This window comes from Cherax quadricarinatus, chromosome 6 (assembly GCF_038502225.1).
Source record: "Cherax quadricarinatus isolate ZL_2023a chromosome 6, ASM3850222v1, whole genome shotgun sequence".
Classification (NCBI taxonomy): domain Eukaryota; kingdom Metazoa; phylum Arthropoda; class Malacostraca; order Decapoda; family Parastacidae; genus Cherax; species Cherax quadricarinatus.
In genome coordinates, this window is record NC_091297.1 from 42,768,098 (window position 1) to 42,786,330 (window position 18,233).

Below are 18,233 nucleotides of genomic sequence, written 5' to 3' on the forward strand. Positions count from 1 at the left end.
ACTTTCTGTCTTTGCTATAGCTCTGTCACCCTACTTTCTCTCTTTGCTATAACTCTGTCACCCTACTTTCAGCCTTTGCTATAACTCTGTCGCCCTACTTTCTGTCTTTGCTATAACTCTGTCACCCTACTTTCTGTCTTTGCTATAATTCTGTCACCCTACTTTCTGTCTTTGCTATAACTCTGTCACGCTACTTTCTGTCTTTGATATAACTCTGTCACCCTACTTTCTCTCTTTGCTATAACTCTGTCACCTTACTTTCTGTCTTTGCTATAACTCTGCCACCCTACGTTCTGTCTTTGCTATAATTCTGTCACCCTACTTTCTGTCTTTACTATAACTCTACCATCCTACTTTCTGTCTTTGCTATAACTCTGTCACCCTACTTTCTGTCTTTGCTATAACTCTGTCACCCTACTTTCTGTCTTTGCTATAACTCTGTCACCCTACTTTCTGTTTTTGTTATAACTCTGTCGCCCTACTTTCTCTCTTTGCTATAACTCTGCCACCCTACTTTCTGTCTTTGCTATAACTCTGTCACCCTACTTTCTGTCTTTGCTATACCTCTGTCACCCTACTTTCTTTCTTTGCTATAACTCTGTCACTCTACTTTCTGTCTTTGTTTTAACTCTGTCACCCTACTTTCAGCCTTTGTTATAACTCTGTCGCCCTACTTTCTGTCTTTGCTATAACTCTGTCACACTACTTTCTGTCTTTGCTATAACTCTGTCACCCAACTTTCTGTCTTTGCTATAACTCTGTCACACTACTTTCTCTGTTTGCTATAACTCTGTCACCCTACTTTCTCTCTTTGCTATAACTCTGTCACCCTATTTTCTGGCTTTGCTATAACTCTGTCACCCTACTTTCTTTCTTTGCTATAACTCTGTCATGCTACTTTCTGTCTTTGCTATAACTCTGTCACCCAACTTTCTGTCTTTGCTATAACTCTGTCACACTACTTTCTCTCTTTGCTATAACTCTGTCACCCTACTTTCTCTCTTTGCTATAACTCTGTCACACTATTTTCTCTCTTTGCTATAACTCTGTCACCCTACTTTCTCTCTTTGCTATAACTCTGTCACCCTACTTTCTGTCTTTGCTATAACTCTGTCACCCTACTTTCTGTCTTTGCTATAACTCTGTCACCCAACTTTCTGTCTTTGCTATAACTCTGTCACACTACTTTCTCTGTTTGCTATAACTCTGTCACCCTACTTTCTCTCTTTGCTATAACTCTGTCACCCTATTTTCTGGCTTTGCTATAACTCTGTCACCCTACTTTCTCTCTTTGCTATGACTCTGTCACCCTACTTTCTCTCTTTGCTATAACTCTGTCACCCTACTTTCTCTCTTTGCTATAACTCTGTCACACTATTTTCTCTCTTTGCTATAACTCTGTCACCCTACTTTCTGTCTTTGCTATAACTCTGTCACCCTACTTTCTCTCTTTGCTATAACTCTGTCACGCTACTTTCTCTCTTTCCTATAACTCTGTCACGCTTCTTTCTCTCTTTGCAGTAACTCTCTATAACAGTTCTACAATGCACTTTATTCATTATACTCAACATTCGCTGAAAATCTGTAAGTAAATAATGCAGTACAATATACACTGTCATAATGAATTAGACAAGTGGATAACATCTGAGTATTTATTTGTACGTTTCGCCATTCATTGGGTTTATCAGTACAATACCTGGATGTAATGTGAAGACTTGAGAAATATATACAGCTTGTATTATATTGATAAAACCACTGAATGGCCAAACGTCTACAAATAAAGATATCCAGATGTCGAACATGTGTCTAATTCATCGTCATGTCGGTGTTGAATAACACTGTTATATACACACTATTATGTTGTTCACTTACCACCTTGACCTGACCTCGAGTTTGTCATTGGCCAGGGTGTTGTCCATGACGTGGGTGGTGTACGGGCACCAGCAGAGCATACCATACCCCTTCTTCTTCAATACCAATGGGATTTGGAAGGTCAGTGTCTAAGCATGTCTCACATTGTTTTGGAAAAACAGTGAATGTTTTACACAGACTTTCTAGTACGTCAGTTTAAATGTGGCTCAATGTCTACCAGATGTTATTGAAATATATACGTTCGTTGTGTATCATGTTCTTCCAATCATTAATTATAGAATAATTCCCTGTGACTGTGGTACTCATTACCACATCATGGAGACGCTTTTATCTTCCACTACCTGTGAAATATTTTTTATTGTTGTTTCTGCCCAATAAGCCCAGTTTACATTATTATTATTATAATCAAAAGAAGCGCTAAACAGCAAGGGTCAGCCGAGTTTAGACAATATACCGAACTTCCTCAAAAATTAAACTTGTTGAGAAATGGTTTACCAGCTAAGATATAATTTTAAACATAGGGAATACTTAGCTGATAAAAGACAGTAAATAGTCTACACAGCCGCCCCTGCAGACGAGGTCTTGAATTGTTATCATGATCATCTCTCAACGGGCTGTAATAGATCATATTATGTAAACAATGAATTACCCCTAGGGGGTGTTTTGTCAGCATATTTCATTCACTGATTGCTGACAAACTTACGTGTGTGGATTCAAAGGTCCGCATATGACCGGGGTTTATGATAAGTGACTAACTCACGACTTAATACTCAACTGCGCAGTCAATAGTAGTATATCACGAGTTAGAACACTTACCTGAGTATATGTCTGACCCGTAATTACACCAGGATATCCATTGAGTTGATTGAAGAATAGTGTTCTTTGAAGAATGTCGCACTACACTCTGTTGGATCTCAACACTCGTTGTTACACTGTTCATCAATAATTGTGCTGTATGATGCATACCCTTGCATTTAAAACACTTCTTCAGTGAGCATTTTCCTCCTTTGTGTTCACCTAAACACTTGATGCACCTTTTCAGCTGATGAACACGTTGTTTACGTGCCTCCATTGATGTGTATTGACTACAATACTGTGCCCAATGTGTTCCATCACAAAGTACACATTTTGGAGTACGTTTATGTGTGACAGTTTGTTTACTGTCTGTTGTATTCACAGCTTGATAAATGCCTATATGGGATTTCCCATTATGTGGTTTAGTGAGAGTAGGTATACTCTTTTTATACTGAGTTGAAGGTTTATTATCCACGAGATTTGTGGATTTTTCATCTTGTCTCGTTGCTTGCATGCATGAAACTATTGTTTGTAAACCATTGCTAATTTCTTCACAAGTGAAATAGCGTTTATTGAACATAATATTTAATAGTTCAATAGTTTGTGGTGACAACTTATTCTGTACAATACCACTGATGAACCAATCACATTGCCTTAGGTCATATTTAGCACCTAGAGATCTGAGACTACTGTCTAATGTGATTCTAAATGCTTGTAAGTCTGAAAAACAATGTTTGGGTGGCTTCAAACTTGATATTAAGACTGCATGTCTAACTCTAGCCTTGTCAGCATCAAAGTAATTGTCTGCTAAGACACGTAAGGCTATTTGATAATTGCCTTTAACCACCGGAAATGACTTAATCAGTTCACAAGATATTTAAGATAATTGAACTTAGCAATATCATCTATGTCAATTCGTGAATTTACTATGGACTGAAAACCACTAATGAATTCTTCATAATTATGACCTTGGAAAATAGGTAATGACAATGTAGGTAAGCTTGGTAATGGGACACTTGTTGTTGTTACAGGTGTAACAGGTGTTTGACCACTAGTTACAGTAGGTCTCTGTGACAGAGTTTTGCGGCAGATAGCCTGTACTCCTGTCCACCTTAATTGTTGATTACTAAATGTATCCAAAACATTTTTAATTTCATCTTCAGATGGATCTGATTCAAGAAACTTATTTTCATAATGTGTATAGTCTGAATTAATTATTTTCAGACGTTGTGTAAGTAATTCAAATTTGACCTCAAGATCATCAAAATCTATGTTTGTATCTTGAGTTAATCCTATACAGACTGAAATTAGATTTTTCTAATTATGAAATCTTAGTCTGTAAAGACTGAAACTGAGTTTTCAAACAAGCCATTTTAATGGTATGCTCAAAATTCTAGCACCACATTTAGAGTGTTTAAAAAACACTGTACTGCTATAAACAGCTGAGTTTTTGTTATGCTTAAGTCAGCAATAATCGAGTCAGACACTACTGACCCACTAAGCTTAACCTCAGCGTCAATGACCATGAAGGGTACACAGTACATGTGGCTGGTGTTTATGGCTTGAGTTTGCTGTGTCAGCCTGACCACCATGATTAATCGTAAATAACGATGCTATACACTTCATTCACTATACACTATAAATGTCACTGTATAACTGTAAATCACACGTGAATATTACTTACACATATATAAATTTCACTGTTAATATGTATTTGAAAGCTTACACTTTATATGTAAGTTCCTTTAATATAACAGGTATATCTATAAAAAACAAACTTTAACACAATCTTCTCTCTTAATTTCTGTTTATAAACATAAACACTATGTATATACACACTCAGACAAACTGAACATCAGTTGGGTTGTTGCCGTAGTCAGCGTTTTGAGCTTGGAGCAGTGGATGCCGGGTGCCATCCCCCTGGTTCTTGTTGGGTGAGTCACCCAGCTCCCGTTTTCTTTGGGTGAACGTGTGGAGCGGCGGTCGCTTGACCATGTCCCATACTGGTACTGCATCTGGGATCAATTTCTCGCTGTAGCAGTAAACAAGATGCTTGCCCCTTCTAAAAGGGCTGGGCCCCTCAGGGCTGAAAGGGCTGAAAGGGGCTTAAGGGGGCTGATACCCCCTCCTGGAGAAAATTTCTCCACAAAACTTTTCCAAAGTCTTCACTTTCAAGATGATATATGTATTTCTTTCATTAACAATGATATAATGTTTTTTATTTTTGGACCAAGACTAAATTAGAAATCTCACCTAACCTCCCTTAGACTAACGCAATTTTTTTTAGTTAAATTCTGCTAAATATTCCATAGGTCAATTTAAATATATTTAATATTACATTAAATAAATGATATATTTTTTCGTTATGCTCAGATTGAATTTAGCAGAGTTATACAAAAACAAACATTCCATTTGCCATTTGCCTATGTGGCAGAGGACGTCCTTCTTTTACAGACCAAACTGCGCAGTTCGGCATATTTGACACGGTAGTGCAGCATGTGGAGAATTCCATATTATTAGTAAGTCTGCTTAGGCTCTGCATACAAGCAGAGTTACACAGGTTGATGTGACTACAACCTACATAACATCGTAAATGTGAAGGAGAGGGAGCATGAACACAGGGGTTATCAGAGTCACTAAAAATAACAAACATAGCCCCACTCCACAAAGGTGGCAGTAAAGAATTTGTAAAGAACTACAGACCGATAGTACTTATGCACCATATCATAAAAATCTTTGAAAGGGTTCTAAGAAGCAAGATCGCCATCTACTTAGATACCCATCAGTTACACAACCCATGGCAGCATGAGTTTAGAGCAGGTCGCTCCTGCCTGCTCCAGCTACTAGTCCACTCTTTGACAAGATCTTGGATGCTCTGGAGGATAAACAAAATGCAGATGTAATATACACAGACTTTGCGAAAGCCTTTGACAAGTGCGACCATGGTGTAATAGTGCACAAAATGCATGACAGAGGAACAATAGGAAAAGTTGGTTGATGGATATATAACTTCCTGACAAATAGAACAAGAAGAGTAATAGTAAACAGAGTAAAGTCTGAGGCGGCTACAGTGAAAAGCTCTGTTCCACAAGGCACAGTACTCTCTCCCATCCTGTTTCTCAACCTCATTTTTTAAATAAACAGAGATGTAAGCTACAGCACCGTGTCTTCCTTTGCGGATGACACCCGAATTTACATGACGGTGTTATTCATCGAAGACACTGCAAGTCTCCAAGTGGATATCAGTCAAATCTTTAAATGAGACGCAGTAAACAATATGAGGTTCAATCAAGAGAAATTTCAGTTACTCCGATATGGAAAACTCGAGGAGACTGAAACTATATATAGGAAATTCCAACCACACACAATAGAGTGAAAAACTAAAGTGAAGGACCTGGGAGTGATAATGTCAGAGGATCTCACTTTCAAAGATCGCAACAATGTATTTACCACATCTGCTAAGAAAATAATAGAATGGATAATGAGAGCCTTCAAAACTAGAGATACCAAGCCCATGATGATTCTCCTCAAATCGCTTTTTCTCTCTAGGCTGAAATATGGTATACACTAACAGCTCCTTTCAATGTAGGCAAAATTGCAGACCTGGAGAATGTACAGAGAACTTTCACGGCATGTATAAGTACGATAAAGCACTTAAATTACTGGGGACGGTTAAATCTCTTGATTTGCATTCCCTGGAACGCAGACGAGAAAGATATATGATAATATACGCTTGGAAAATTCCTGAGGGACTAATCACAAATTTGCACACGAAAATCACTCCATACGAAAGCAAAAGACTCGGTAGGAGATGCAACATCCCCCAATGATAAGCAGGGGCGCCATGAGTACACTGAGAGACAACATATTAAGTGTCAAAGCCCCAAGACTGTTCAACTGCCTTACATAAGGGGGATTACCAATAGACCCCTGGCTGTCTTCAAGAAGGCACTGGACATGCACCTATAATCAGTACCCGACCAGCCGGGCTGTAATTCGTACGTCGGTTTGTGTACGGCCAGCAGCAACAGCCTGGTTGATCAGGCCCTGATCCATCACAAGGCTTGCTTACAAACCGGGCCTTGAGGGCGTTGACTCCCAAAACCCTTTCCAGGTATATTATAAACACAGGTGTAGAGCGGCCTGTGAACCTGGTCGTAATGGGATTTAGAGTAGAGCAAACAAAATTCAGCACTAATAAATGACTTGTATTTTCCTTCACCAGATACAAATGCCAGTATTTACAAGTATGTACACTTATGTACACTATGTACAGTAGTGGAATATTAAGTGTACCACACGGTGATAAAAGATGGCAAAAGCAGAAGCAAGAGAGTGCATCGTGCTCAGCCACCAGCCCAGGCAAATCTGTCAATTCACTTAGCACAGGTAAACAACGTTGCATCAGCTTTGGCGGTCTTGTCTGTGATTGGTCAGTGAACCGAGGTACTGATTTAACGAAGGGTACACTATTGAGAGTTAAACCCTGAGCTCCCACCTCACAAATCTCGGATATTAACCTAACACCAAAAGACTTAGAAAATGCAATAAATGACATGCCATGCACTCTGCCCCAAGCCCAGCCTCATGGAACTCCGTGTTCATCAAAAACTGCAAGAAGCCCCTGTCATGTGCGTTTAGCATTCTAAGGAGAGGGAGCATGGACACAGGTCATCCCATACCCACTAAAAAGAACAGACATAGCCCCACTCTACAAAAGTTGCAGTAAAGCAATCGCCGACCACCTAGATACCCATCAGTTACACAACCCAGGGCAACACGGGTTTAGAGCAGGTCGCTTCTGCCTGTCCCAGATGTAGTATACACAGACTTTACAAACGCTTTCGACAAGTGTAACCATAGTGTAATAGCACACAAAATGAGTGATAAAGGAATAACAGGAAAAGTTTGTGGATGGATCTATAACAGGGTTTTGGGTTGACTACTGCGTGTCCATAATATTCTAGAACTTGCTTTCTGTAAACCTTTGAGGTGTCCACCTCCCCTTACCCAGGAAGAATGTGAGGGGACGGGGGGAGGTAGGTGTTTGGATAGGCGGCGGTTCTCACTATGTGTCAAGGGCTGCCATGATGCCTCCTGCCTTGCCTCAGAATTTCCCCTCATAACTGTTGCTGTCTTGCAACTTTGCATAGCTTCTGACGACGCACAAGAGTGCAAAAGATCTAGACCTAAAGCTTTCCATCCCCATAAAAATATAAGAAAGAAGGAACACTGCAGCAGGCCTACTGACCCATGCCAAGAAGGTCCATATCACCCTCCGGCATAGCCCAATGACCCACCCAGTCAGGTCACTTCCAACAAGCGGAATTTAATTTAGCCTAATCCAACTAAATATATTTTATATAAATTTACAAAAATTTAATAATATACAAACACAATGAAATATATTTTTTTGGTTAGATCCAGAAATGACTTTCGCGATATTATTACATGCACAAATTTTCGCTTGCCCTACTCGGCAAGAAGAGCGTTGCTATCTAAGCCAAAATCGCAAGTTTTACTTATTCGACACATCACACACACACACACACACACACACATGTGTGTATATATATATATATATATATATATATATATATATATATATATATATATATATATATATATATATATATATATATATATATATATATATATATATATATATATATAGAAAACGAGATTTATTTGGTGTTTTGGTAGCGGGGAGTAAATGATACGTCTTCGGAGGCTTCTTACTTTATTGTTAAGTCGTGGTGGGTACACAGGCTTGTGTGTTGTGCCCATGGCCTGGGAGGGCCATCCTACAAGAGAGAGCTACTAGTAGGACTACTGTCTTCCTGCTAGGCCGCTGTGTGAGTGAGGCAGAGGCAAGGGCAGGCATGCTGGCGTGCCCACCGAGAGGCCTGGCTACAGAGGGCAGCACCTTAGTGGCACGAAATATGAACTAAGCTGGCAGACAGCATGGGCTGTCTGTGCAGACAGTACAGGCTGTCTACATACGCTCGGCCACCTACCGCGCATCGTCTCGACGCGACAATACTGGTGGTAAAAGAAACTCGGTCTCTCTCTCGTAGGAACAGGGCACAGAACACAAAATAAGAACATATATACATATGGACATGGAAAAAAAAATTCCTACAGGGAGGGAAGAAAAAAACATGTGAGGTGTGCTAAACATCTTGGTCAAAGGCAGTGAGCATCGAGGGGCATCACTGCACACCTTCCTGTGTCTGGACAGATACTGCAACACAGGAGACATCGCTGCGGCTGAGCTGTGACGTAACAGGGTACGGTCTCCTCTGGAACAGTGAAGCAGACATCGTAGGTGTCGCTGCAGGTTTTCACTCAACCTGGGGCATGACATGCTGGTGCCCTCGAGTGAGGCATCGACAAAACTCGGCAACTGGGCAGGACTTCTGGCAAGTGACTCAGGAGGACACTTCTCGTCTGGTACTGTCGCTGGGCTGTCACTGCCGACGAGCGTGGAGCGAGTTGTGGAGCGAGTCGTGGCAGAGACGACTGGGCGAAACATCTGGGAGTCATAACATCATACACCAGACTGCAGTGAGAGAGCTAGCAGTCAAAGTGACATCTTTGTACAGGCTGCTCACTGTAGCTTGTGACACGAGGCTGACACAGCGCCTACCGACAGGGCTAACTGCTGCTTGACGAGTGTCATTCTCTCGGCAGTTGGAGTTATAGCAGAGGTTAGTCTAAGTGTCCCCAGACTTGTTTCTCTACATATAACTGCACTCTGAAGGTCTGGAGGTGAAGTGAAACAAATCTCGATGGGAATCGTAGCAGGTACAATTCTGCAGAACATCTATGAGCGACGAGCATAAGAGCTTTCTGTACAAAGGGGCTCAAACACTCAGAGCTGACTGATAACAACTGGCAAACGCACTGGTCACATTGGGTGACTTAGCACATTGGTGCTACTCAGGTCTGGCTCAGACCTCACTGGACACACGGAAACTACACACCCGCAGTACACTAACATGTGAGGACACTGACTGAGAGGAATTAATTAACACACGACATATATCTTCTCTCAATCTTCTCGACAATACTGAAATAATTACTAGAAACACTCGATGCGACATCATGTGATGTCAGGCGTGATGTCGTGAGGTGACGTCAGCAGACATCTCGAGGTGACATCAGGCAGACATCGTGAAGTCATGAAGTCGGGCATCATCGTCGGTGACATCAATGTGATGCGGGCAGCAGACCACAGCATGTGGCCTGGGACATCTGGCTCGGTAACTCACGTGGTTTGAAGATCCACGAGACATCGGCCACACCCATGTGGCGTCGGGATCCACGTGGTGTCGTGATCTACGTGGCATGCTGATCCACATAGCTTCGAGTGGCCTTGGGCACTCGGATACACAGCTCTGGCAATGAATCACACGGAAAACAGCAGAAAAACGCAGCAGAGGGAGTGGGCAGTGGTGAGTGGTGTATGGTAGGCTGGTGAGGTGTGAGAGTACAGCAGGGCGAGGCAAGGAACGGCCACTTCCTCCCCTTATCTCCCACCCACAAACACGTGGAGAAGCTCACACTGGAAGCAGAAATCACCACAAAACTCACCTCTGGCTTGCTGAAACAGCTGTGCTGAGCTGAACAACAGCAGCATACAAGTGACGCTGAACACGTGACTTGAGAAACAGTGTGGGACGCTGTAGCGTGGGGTCACTGGGACGCCACTTACAATTTTCGAAGAAATTAGGCAAATTTCGGCTAGATCCTGCTTGTACCTGTGTCTGGATGCTCAAACGTGCAGGCACGACATCAGGATAACTCGTTGAGAGACGGATGCTTCTTGCATGGGATGATGAAGTGAAGATGACTTCATTCCTTCCCTCCTCTCTCTGGGCAAACACAACTGCTGCGACCACCACTTCCCACCATTCATAACGAGATTATTTGGTAGGATGAAAGCGGGGTGTAAATTATAGACGTCTTCGGAGGCTTCTTACTTTATTGTTAAGTCGTGGTGGGTACACAGGCCTTTGTGTTGTGCCCATGGCCCGGGAGGGCCATCCTACGAGAGAGAGCTACTAGTAGGACTACTGTCTTCCTGCTAGGCCGCTGTGTGAGTGAGGCAGAGGCAAGGGCAGGCATGCTGGCGTGCCCACCGAGAGGCCTGGCTACAGAGGGCAGCCCAAAATATGAACTAAGCTGGCAGACAGCATGGGCTGTCTGTGCAGACAGTACAGGCTGTCTACATATATATATATATATAAATATTTATATATAACTATACATATATGTATATTATATATATATACATATATATACATATATATACATATACATATATATATATATATATATATATATATATATATATATATATATATATATATATATACATATATATCAATAACAACACCGCGACTAGCCAAGGACTCGAACCCATGCTGCTTTGGCTTGCCTCATGGTGGGCGAAAACTCATGACGCCTTAATCCGCTGGACCATACAGTCCTTAAGAGTAGCGCACTTAGCGGAACTGGATGTTGTACTCACTACCCAAGGACATACGATGGTGTGGATGACTCTAGGCTAATATCATTCTAGTCCCTGTTTGGTGTATTAGTACAATGGGGCCCATCTCTGGTGTAAATTGTGAGACCCATAGCCTCAGAGAAGTGAATAAAAAGGCTTCAAGGAAGAATATTGAGATTTCTTCCTGAAGCCATTTGAATATTCTACTTCTACCACCCCATCTTTTTATTCTTTTTACCTATAGGTATATTTTATTACATAATATGGTACAAAAAATAGAAGAGATACATTATTGATATAAAGATGGTATATACAGTACATGAGATGTGAGAGATACATGTCTAGTACATATTTTTACGTGTTTGTCACTGATTATAATGCAAAAATCTCATCCAGTTCCTCAGAGCTGGGGCGCATGCCCAAAATACAGCAGGCATTACCCCTCTGAACAGCAGTGCTGAGTTGCTGGAATAGAAAACTAACTGCCCTGGGATCTCTAGTTACCCTGATGAGTCTTTTGCCTAGCTCCTTAAGGAACAATGATGCACTCTTTCCCCATGAGCCAAGGGTCTCCGAGCCTATTGGAACAAACATATAATGATGGGCAAGTTCTCCATATTTTCTAGACTTTTGGGACTCCCTGAGGCTGACAGCTGCCCCTCCTTCCTCCCTGTGGTATTGGAGATAGGCATCAGCCAAGGTAGATGCACATGTGTAGTCCCACACCACCTGCTTGCCGTCTGTCCAGGCTTGAAGGGTGATACCAGCTGGAAGCTTTGGGTTGCCATCAGATCTGCATAGCTGGGGTGGCTCCCTTACTGCTGGGCATCCGGCTGTTGTGAGGCTCCTCTTGATAATGTTATTAACCTCCTCATGTCTTGCAATCTTTCCCTCGGATTTACGGCACACAAGACCATGGTACCCAAATAGGTTTACTGCTTCACTACCACAAATATACCAGCGTTCGGAGAGAATAGGGGTGGCAAGTCGAAGTGTAACACCAGTTCGGATGTTCTGTGTGTCGAGGCGTGTGCCAGGGCTGGAGCTGGGAACAGTTAACAGAAAGTCCCCTGCATGAGGAGCTCTCACTGCCAAGAGGTGGGCTCTATCCCTCCCTGACACACTCTGAAGCATTGTTGAGGCTATATTCTCCACTACTGGGCCATCTCAATGCGACGGTTTGTAGTTGTTGGGGGGAGCAGGTCTGATTTCAGAGCCCATTAGATTATCCCAGATCATGGCTCCATCAATGAACGTTTGGTCCTCGATTCCAATCTATTCCCTAAGATGTTCAGGGAGAATCACTGCTACAAACCCTCTGGATGCAACGTATGAGGACAGAACAGCAGGAAGCGCAATCTGTGATGACTTGCGGACACCAATGCCTCCTAGTCTGACTGGAGACTGGAAGCGTAGCTTGGTTCCACTGCCTGTCTTCTAGAGAAAGGTTAAGTACTTTAGTAAAAATCTGCCTCAGGTTACTATCACATTCGTGCAGTATAGGGTTATCATATGAAGGTGCACATCTTAGGAAATATGTCAACCTGGGCAGACACAAGCACTTTGTGAGAAGGTACAAGGCATCGTGGGTGTCAAGATTGCCTATTCGTTATTCCATTCTTCTCAACTCTTCCAGTTTGTTCCTGAGAATTGTGTCAATGATATCACTTCCCAGAGGTGCTCCAAGTAAGACACTATTTGTGGGGGCAATGACTGATGTTCCTGGTAGTTTTGATCTCACTGCATTTATCACTTGTTGATTGACTAAGATGTTTTCACATTTGGATGGATTCAGGATAAGACCCATTTCCTGTCCCCGTGTCATCATCTGTGTAAGATCATCTAGGAAGGACTCTTTTATATCTGCTAGTGTGCCATCATCCAGGAACCAGATGTTTAGCTCACTGATTAGTCTGACTGTGATTTCCCTAACCGCTATACAGCAGAGAAATGGTGCGAGAGGATCCCCTTGCTGTACACACTCTGATGATGTAATTTCATGCTCTCCAAACAGGGGCATTGATTCAGCTGAAACAAAAGGGAAGAAACCAGTGAAATGTTCTTGTATAGCTGCTAATACCATGTCTCTTTTCAGGAGATTAAATGCATTGTTGAAATCTAATTTTATCACTGCATTATCCTCAGGCAGGTTGTTAATATATGCTCTTGTTTCATGAACCGCTGCTTCACTTCCCTGAGAGATCCCAAAGCCAAGCTGGTTTGGTTGAAGAATCATGGATGCCTCTGTGCGAATATTTCTGACAGCAGCTTTGGATACCAGGTGGCGAAAAGTGTTGCCCACTGCAACTGGCTTAATTCCTCCATCCTTCTTTTTTAGGCCACAAAGTGATGCACCAAAAAAGAAAGGTTTAATTTTGTCAGGAATTCGACCAGCCAAGGAATTGTTAATGAACCTTGTGATCGCTGAAACCAGTGTCTTTGCAATCTCCCCGATAACTGGATTAACCATTTCCTTTAAATGCTGTGGCCTTATTCCAGTGTAATCCCAGCAGAGCTGGATGGGAATGACATTATTGCTTTGTAAATGTCTGAGTCTTCCACAATCAATGGTTCCATAGTGAGGACAGAGGTACTGGAACTGTTGGTGCCCCTGGTTTTCCTGGCAGGGTGCTTTCCTCTAAGTGCTTTCGCCATGTCAGCATCCCTGGGAGCAATTGCATCTTCACTGGTGATAATTCTGATTGCCCCCACTGTGTTGCCCTCTTCAGTTTTCTTGCTGACCTGGACTCTGATTTTTTCGCTGTCAATGGATTGATTGGGGGTTCTGCCACTCCCATTTTTGTATTGATATATATATATATATATATATATATATATATATATATATATATATATATATATATATATATATATATATATATATATATATATATATATATATATATATATATATATATGACAAACTGGCCGTATCCCAACGAGGCAGGGTGTCCAAAAAGAAAAACAAAAGTTTCTCTTTTTAAATTTAGTAATCTATACAGGAGAAGGGGTTACTAGCCCCTTGCTCCCGGCATTTTAGTCGCCTCTTACAACACGCATGGCTTACGGAGGAAGAATTCTGTTCCACTTCCCCATGGAGATAAGAGGAAATAAACAAGAACAAGAACTAGAAAGAAAATAGAGGAAAACCCAGAGGGGTGTGTATATATATATGCTTGTACATGTATGTGTAGTGTGACCTAAGTGTAAGTAGAAGTAGCAAGACGTACCTGAAATCTTGCAAGTTTATGAGACAGACAAAAGACACCAGTAATTCTACCATCATGTAAAACAATTACAGGCGTTCGTTTTACACTCACTTGGCAGGATGGTAATGAAACCCTGGGTGGTTGCTGTTTACCAACCTATTACCTAGGATATATATATATATATATATATATATATATATATATATATATATATATATATATATATATATATATATATATATATATATATATATATATATATATATATATATATATATATATATATATATATATATATATGCCAAGTGAATGTAAAACTGAAGCCTGTAACTGTTTTACACGATGGTAGGATTGCTGGTGTCTTTTTTTTTCTGTCTCATACACATGCAAGATTTCAGGTACGTCTTGCTACTTCTACTTACACTTAGGTCACACTACACATACATGTACAAGCACATATATACACACCCCTCTGGGTTTTCTTCTATTTTCTTTCTAGTTCTTATTCTTGTTTATTTCCTCTTATCTCCATGGGGAAGTGGAACAGAATTCTTCCTCCGTAAGCCATGCGTGTTGTAAGAGGCAACTAAAATGCCGGGAGCAAGGGGCTAGTAACCTCTTCTCCTGTATATATTACTAAATGTAAAAGGAGAAACTTTCGTTTTTCCTTTTGGGCCACCCCGCCTCGGTGGGATACGGCCGGTGTGTTGAAAGAAAGAAATATATATGAATACATATATATATATGAATACATATATATATATATATATATGAATACATATATATATATATATATATATATATATATATATATATGTATATATATATATATATATATATATATATATATATATATATATATATATATATATATATATATATATATATATATATATATATATATATATATATATATATATGTTTACCAGGAGTTTACCTGGAGAGAGTTCCGGGGGTCAACGCCCCCGCGGCCCGGTCTGTGACCAGGCCTCCTGGTGGATCAGAGCCTGATCAACCAGGCTGTTACTGCTGGCTGCACGCAAACCAACGTACGAGCCACAGCCCGGCTGGTCAGGAACCGACTTTAGGTGCTTGTCAAGTGCCAGCTTGAAGACTGCCAGGGGTCTGTTGGTAATCCCCCTTATGTATGCTGGGAGGCAGTTGAACAGTCTCGGGCCCCTGACACTTATTGTATGGTCTCTTAACGTGCTAGTGACACCCCTGCTTTTCATTGGGGGGATGTTGCATCGTCTGCCAAGTCTTTTGCTTTCGTAGTGAGTGATTTTCGTGTGCAAGTTCGGTACTAGTCCCTCTAGGATTTTCCAGGTGTATATAATCATGTATCTCTCCCGCCTGTGTTCCAGCGAATACAGGTTTAGGAACCTCAAGCGCTCACAGAAATTGAGGTGTTTTATCTCCGTTATGCACGTCGTGAAGGTTCTCTGTACATTTTCTAGGTCAGCAATTTCACCTGCCTTGAAAGGTGCTGTTAGTGTGCAGCAATATTCCACCCTAAATAGAACAAGTGACCTGAAGAGTGTCATCATGGGCTTGGCCTCCCTAGTTTTGAAGGTTCTCATTATCTTTCCTGTCATTTTTCTAGCAGATGCGATTGATACAATGTTATGGTCCTTGAAGGTGAGATTCTCCGACATGATCACTCCCAGGTCTTTGACGTTGGTGTTTCGCTCTATTTTTTGGCCAGAATTTGTTTTGTACTCTGATGAAGATTTAATTTCCTCGTGTTTACCATATCTGAGTAATTGAAATTTCTCATCGTTGAACTTCATATTGTTTTCTGCAGCCCACTGAAAGATTTGGTTGATGTCTGCCTGGAGCCTTGCAGTGTCTGCAATGGAGGACACTGTCATGCAGATTCGGGTGTCATCTGCAAAGGAAGAGACGGTGCTGTGGCTGACATCCTTGTCTATGTCGGATATGAGGATGAGGAACAAGATGGGAGCGAGTACTGTGCCTTGTGGAACAGAGCTTTTCACCGTAGCTGCCTCGGACTTTACTCTGTTGATGACTACTGTCTGTGTTCTGTTAGTGAGGAAATTATAGATCCATCGACCGACTTTTCCTGTTATTCCTTTAGAACGCATTTTGTGCGCTATTACGCCATGGTCACACTTGTCGAAGGCTTTTGCAAAGTCTGTATATATTACATCTGCATTCTTTTTGTCTTCTAGTGCATCTAGGACCTTGTCATAGTGATCCAATAGTTGAAACAGACAGGAGCGACCTGTTCTAAACCCATGTTGCCCTGGGTTGTGTAACTGATGGGTTTCTAGATGGGTGGTGATCTTGCTTCTTAGGACCCTTTCAAAGATTTTTATGATATGGGATGTTAGTGCTATCGGTCTTTAGTTCTTTGCTGTTGCTTTACTGCCCCCTTTGTGGAGTGGGCTATGTCTGTTGTTTTTAGTAACTGTGGGACGACCCCCATGTCCATGCTCCCTCTCCATAGGATGGAAAAGGCTCGTGATAGGGGCTTCTTGCAGTTCTTGATGAACACGGAGTTCCATGAGTCTGGCCCTGGGGCAGAGTGCATGGGCATGTCATTTATCGCCTGTTCGAAGTCATTTGGCGTCAGGATAACATCGGATAGGCTTGTGTTAACCAAATTTTGTGGCTCTCTCATAAAAAATTCATTTTGATCTTCGACTCTCAGTCTGGTTAGCGGCTTGCTAAAAACTGAGTCATATTGGGACTTGAGTAGCTCACTCATTTCCTTGCTGTCATATGTGTAGGACCCATCTTGTTTAAGTAGGGGCCCAATACTGGACGTTGTTCTCGACTTTGATTTGGCATAGGAGAAGAAATACTTTGGGTTTCTTTCGATTTCATTTATGGCTTTTAGTTCTTCCCGCGATTCCTGACTCCTATAAGATTCCTTTAGCTTAAGTTCGATGCTTGCTATTTCTCTGACCAGTGTCTCCCTACGCATTTCAGATATATTTACCTCTTTTAGCACCTCTGTTATTCTTTTCCGTCGCCTGTAAAGGGAGCGCCTGTCTCTTTCTATTTTACATCTACTCCTCCTTTTTCTTAGAGGAATAAGCCTTGTGCATACATCGAGTGCCACCAAGTTAATCTGTTCTAGGCATAAGTTGGGGTCTGTGTTGCTTAGTATATCTTCCCAGCTTATATCGGTTAGGACTTGGTTTACTTGGTCCCACTTTATGTTTTTGTTATTGAAGTTGAATTTGGTGAATGCTCCCTCGTGACTAATCTCATTATGTCGGTCTGGGGCTCCACGCATACATGTCTGAACCTCAATTATGTTGTGATCTGAGTATATTGTTTTTGATATGGTGACATTTCTTATCAGATCATCATTGTTAGTGAAGATGAGGTCTAGTGTATTCTCCAGTCTAGTAGGCTCTATTATTTGCTGGTTTAAATTGAATTTTGTGCAGAGATTTAAAAGCTCGTGTGAGTGTGAGTTTTCATCAGAGCTACCTCCTGGTGTTATTACTGCAACAATATTATTTGCTATATTCCTCCATTTTAGGTGCCTTAAGTTGAAATCCCCCAGGAGCAAGATGTTGGGTGCAGGAGCTGGAAGATTTTCCAGACAGTGGTCAATTTTTAACAGCTGTTCCTGGAATTGCTGGGATGTTGCATCCGGAGGCTTGTAGACTACCACAATGACTAGGTTTTGGTTCTCGACCTTTACTGCTAAAACTTCCACTACATCATTTGAGGCATTAAGCAGTTCTGTGCAAACAAGTGACTCTGCAATGTACAGGCCAACCCCCCCCCCCCTTTTGCCTGTTCACTCTGTCACATCTGTATAGGTTGTAACCTGGGATCCATATTTCGTTGTCCAAGTGATC

The 18,233-nt window shown here is 41.5% G+C and overlaps 1 protein-coding gene across 1 annotated transcript in view; it reads left to right on the forward strand.

Moving 5' to 3' along the window:
- The window catches only part of LOC128692908 (O-acyltransferase like protein), a 235,800-nt gene that overhangs the window by 104,374 nt on the left and 113,193 nt on the right, over window positions 1-18,233 (forward strand). Inside the window, exon 8 of the mRNA XM_070081377.1 lies at window positions 1,908-1,992. Within this exon, the coding sequence (XP_069937478.1) occupies window positions 1,908-1,992 (85 nt within the window). The remainder of the gene's footprint in view (window positions 1-1,907; window positions 1,993-18,233) is intronic.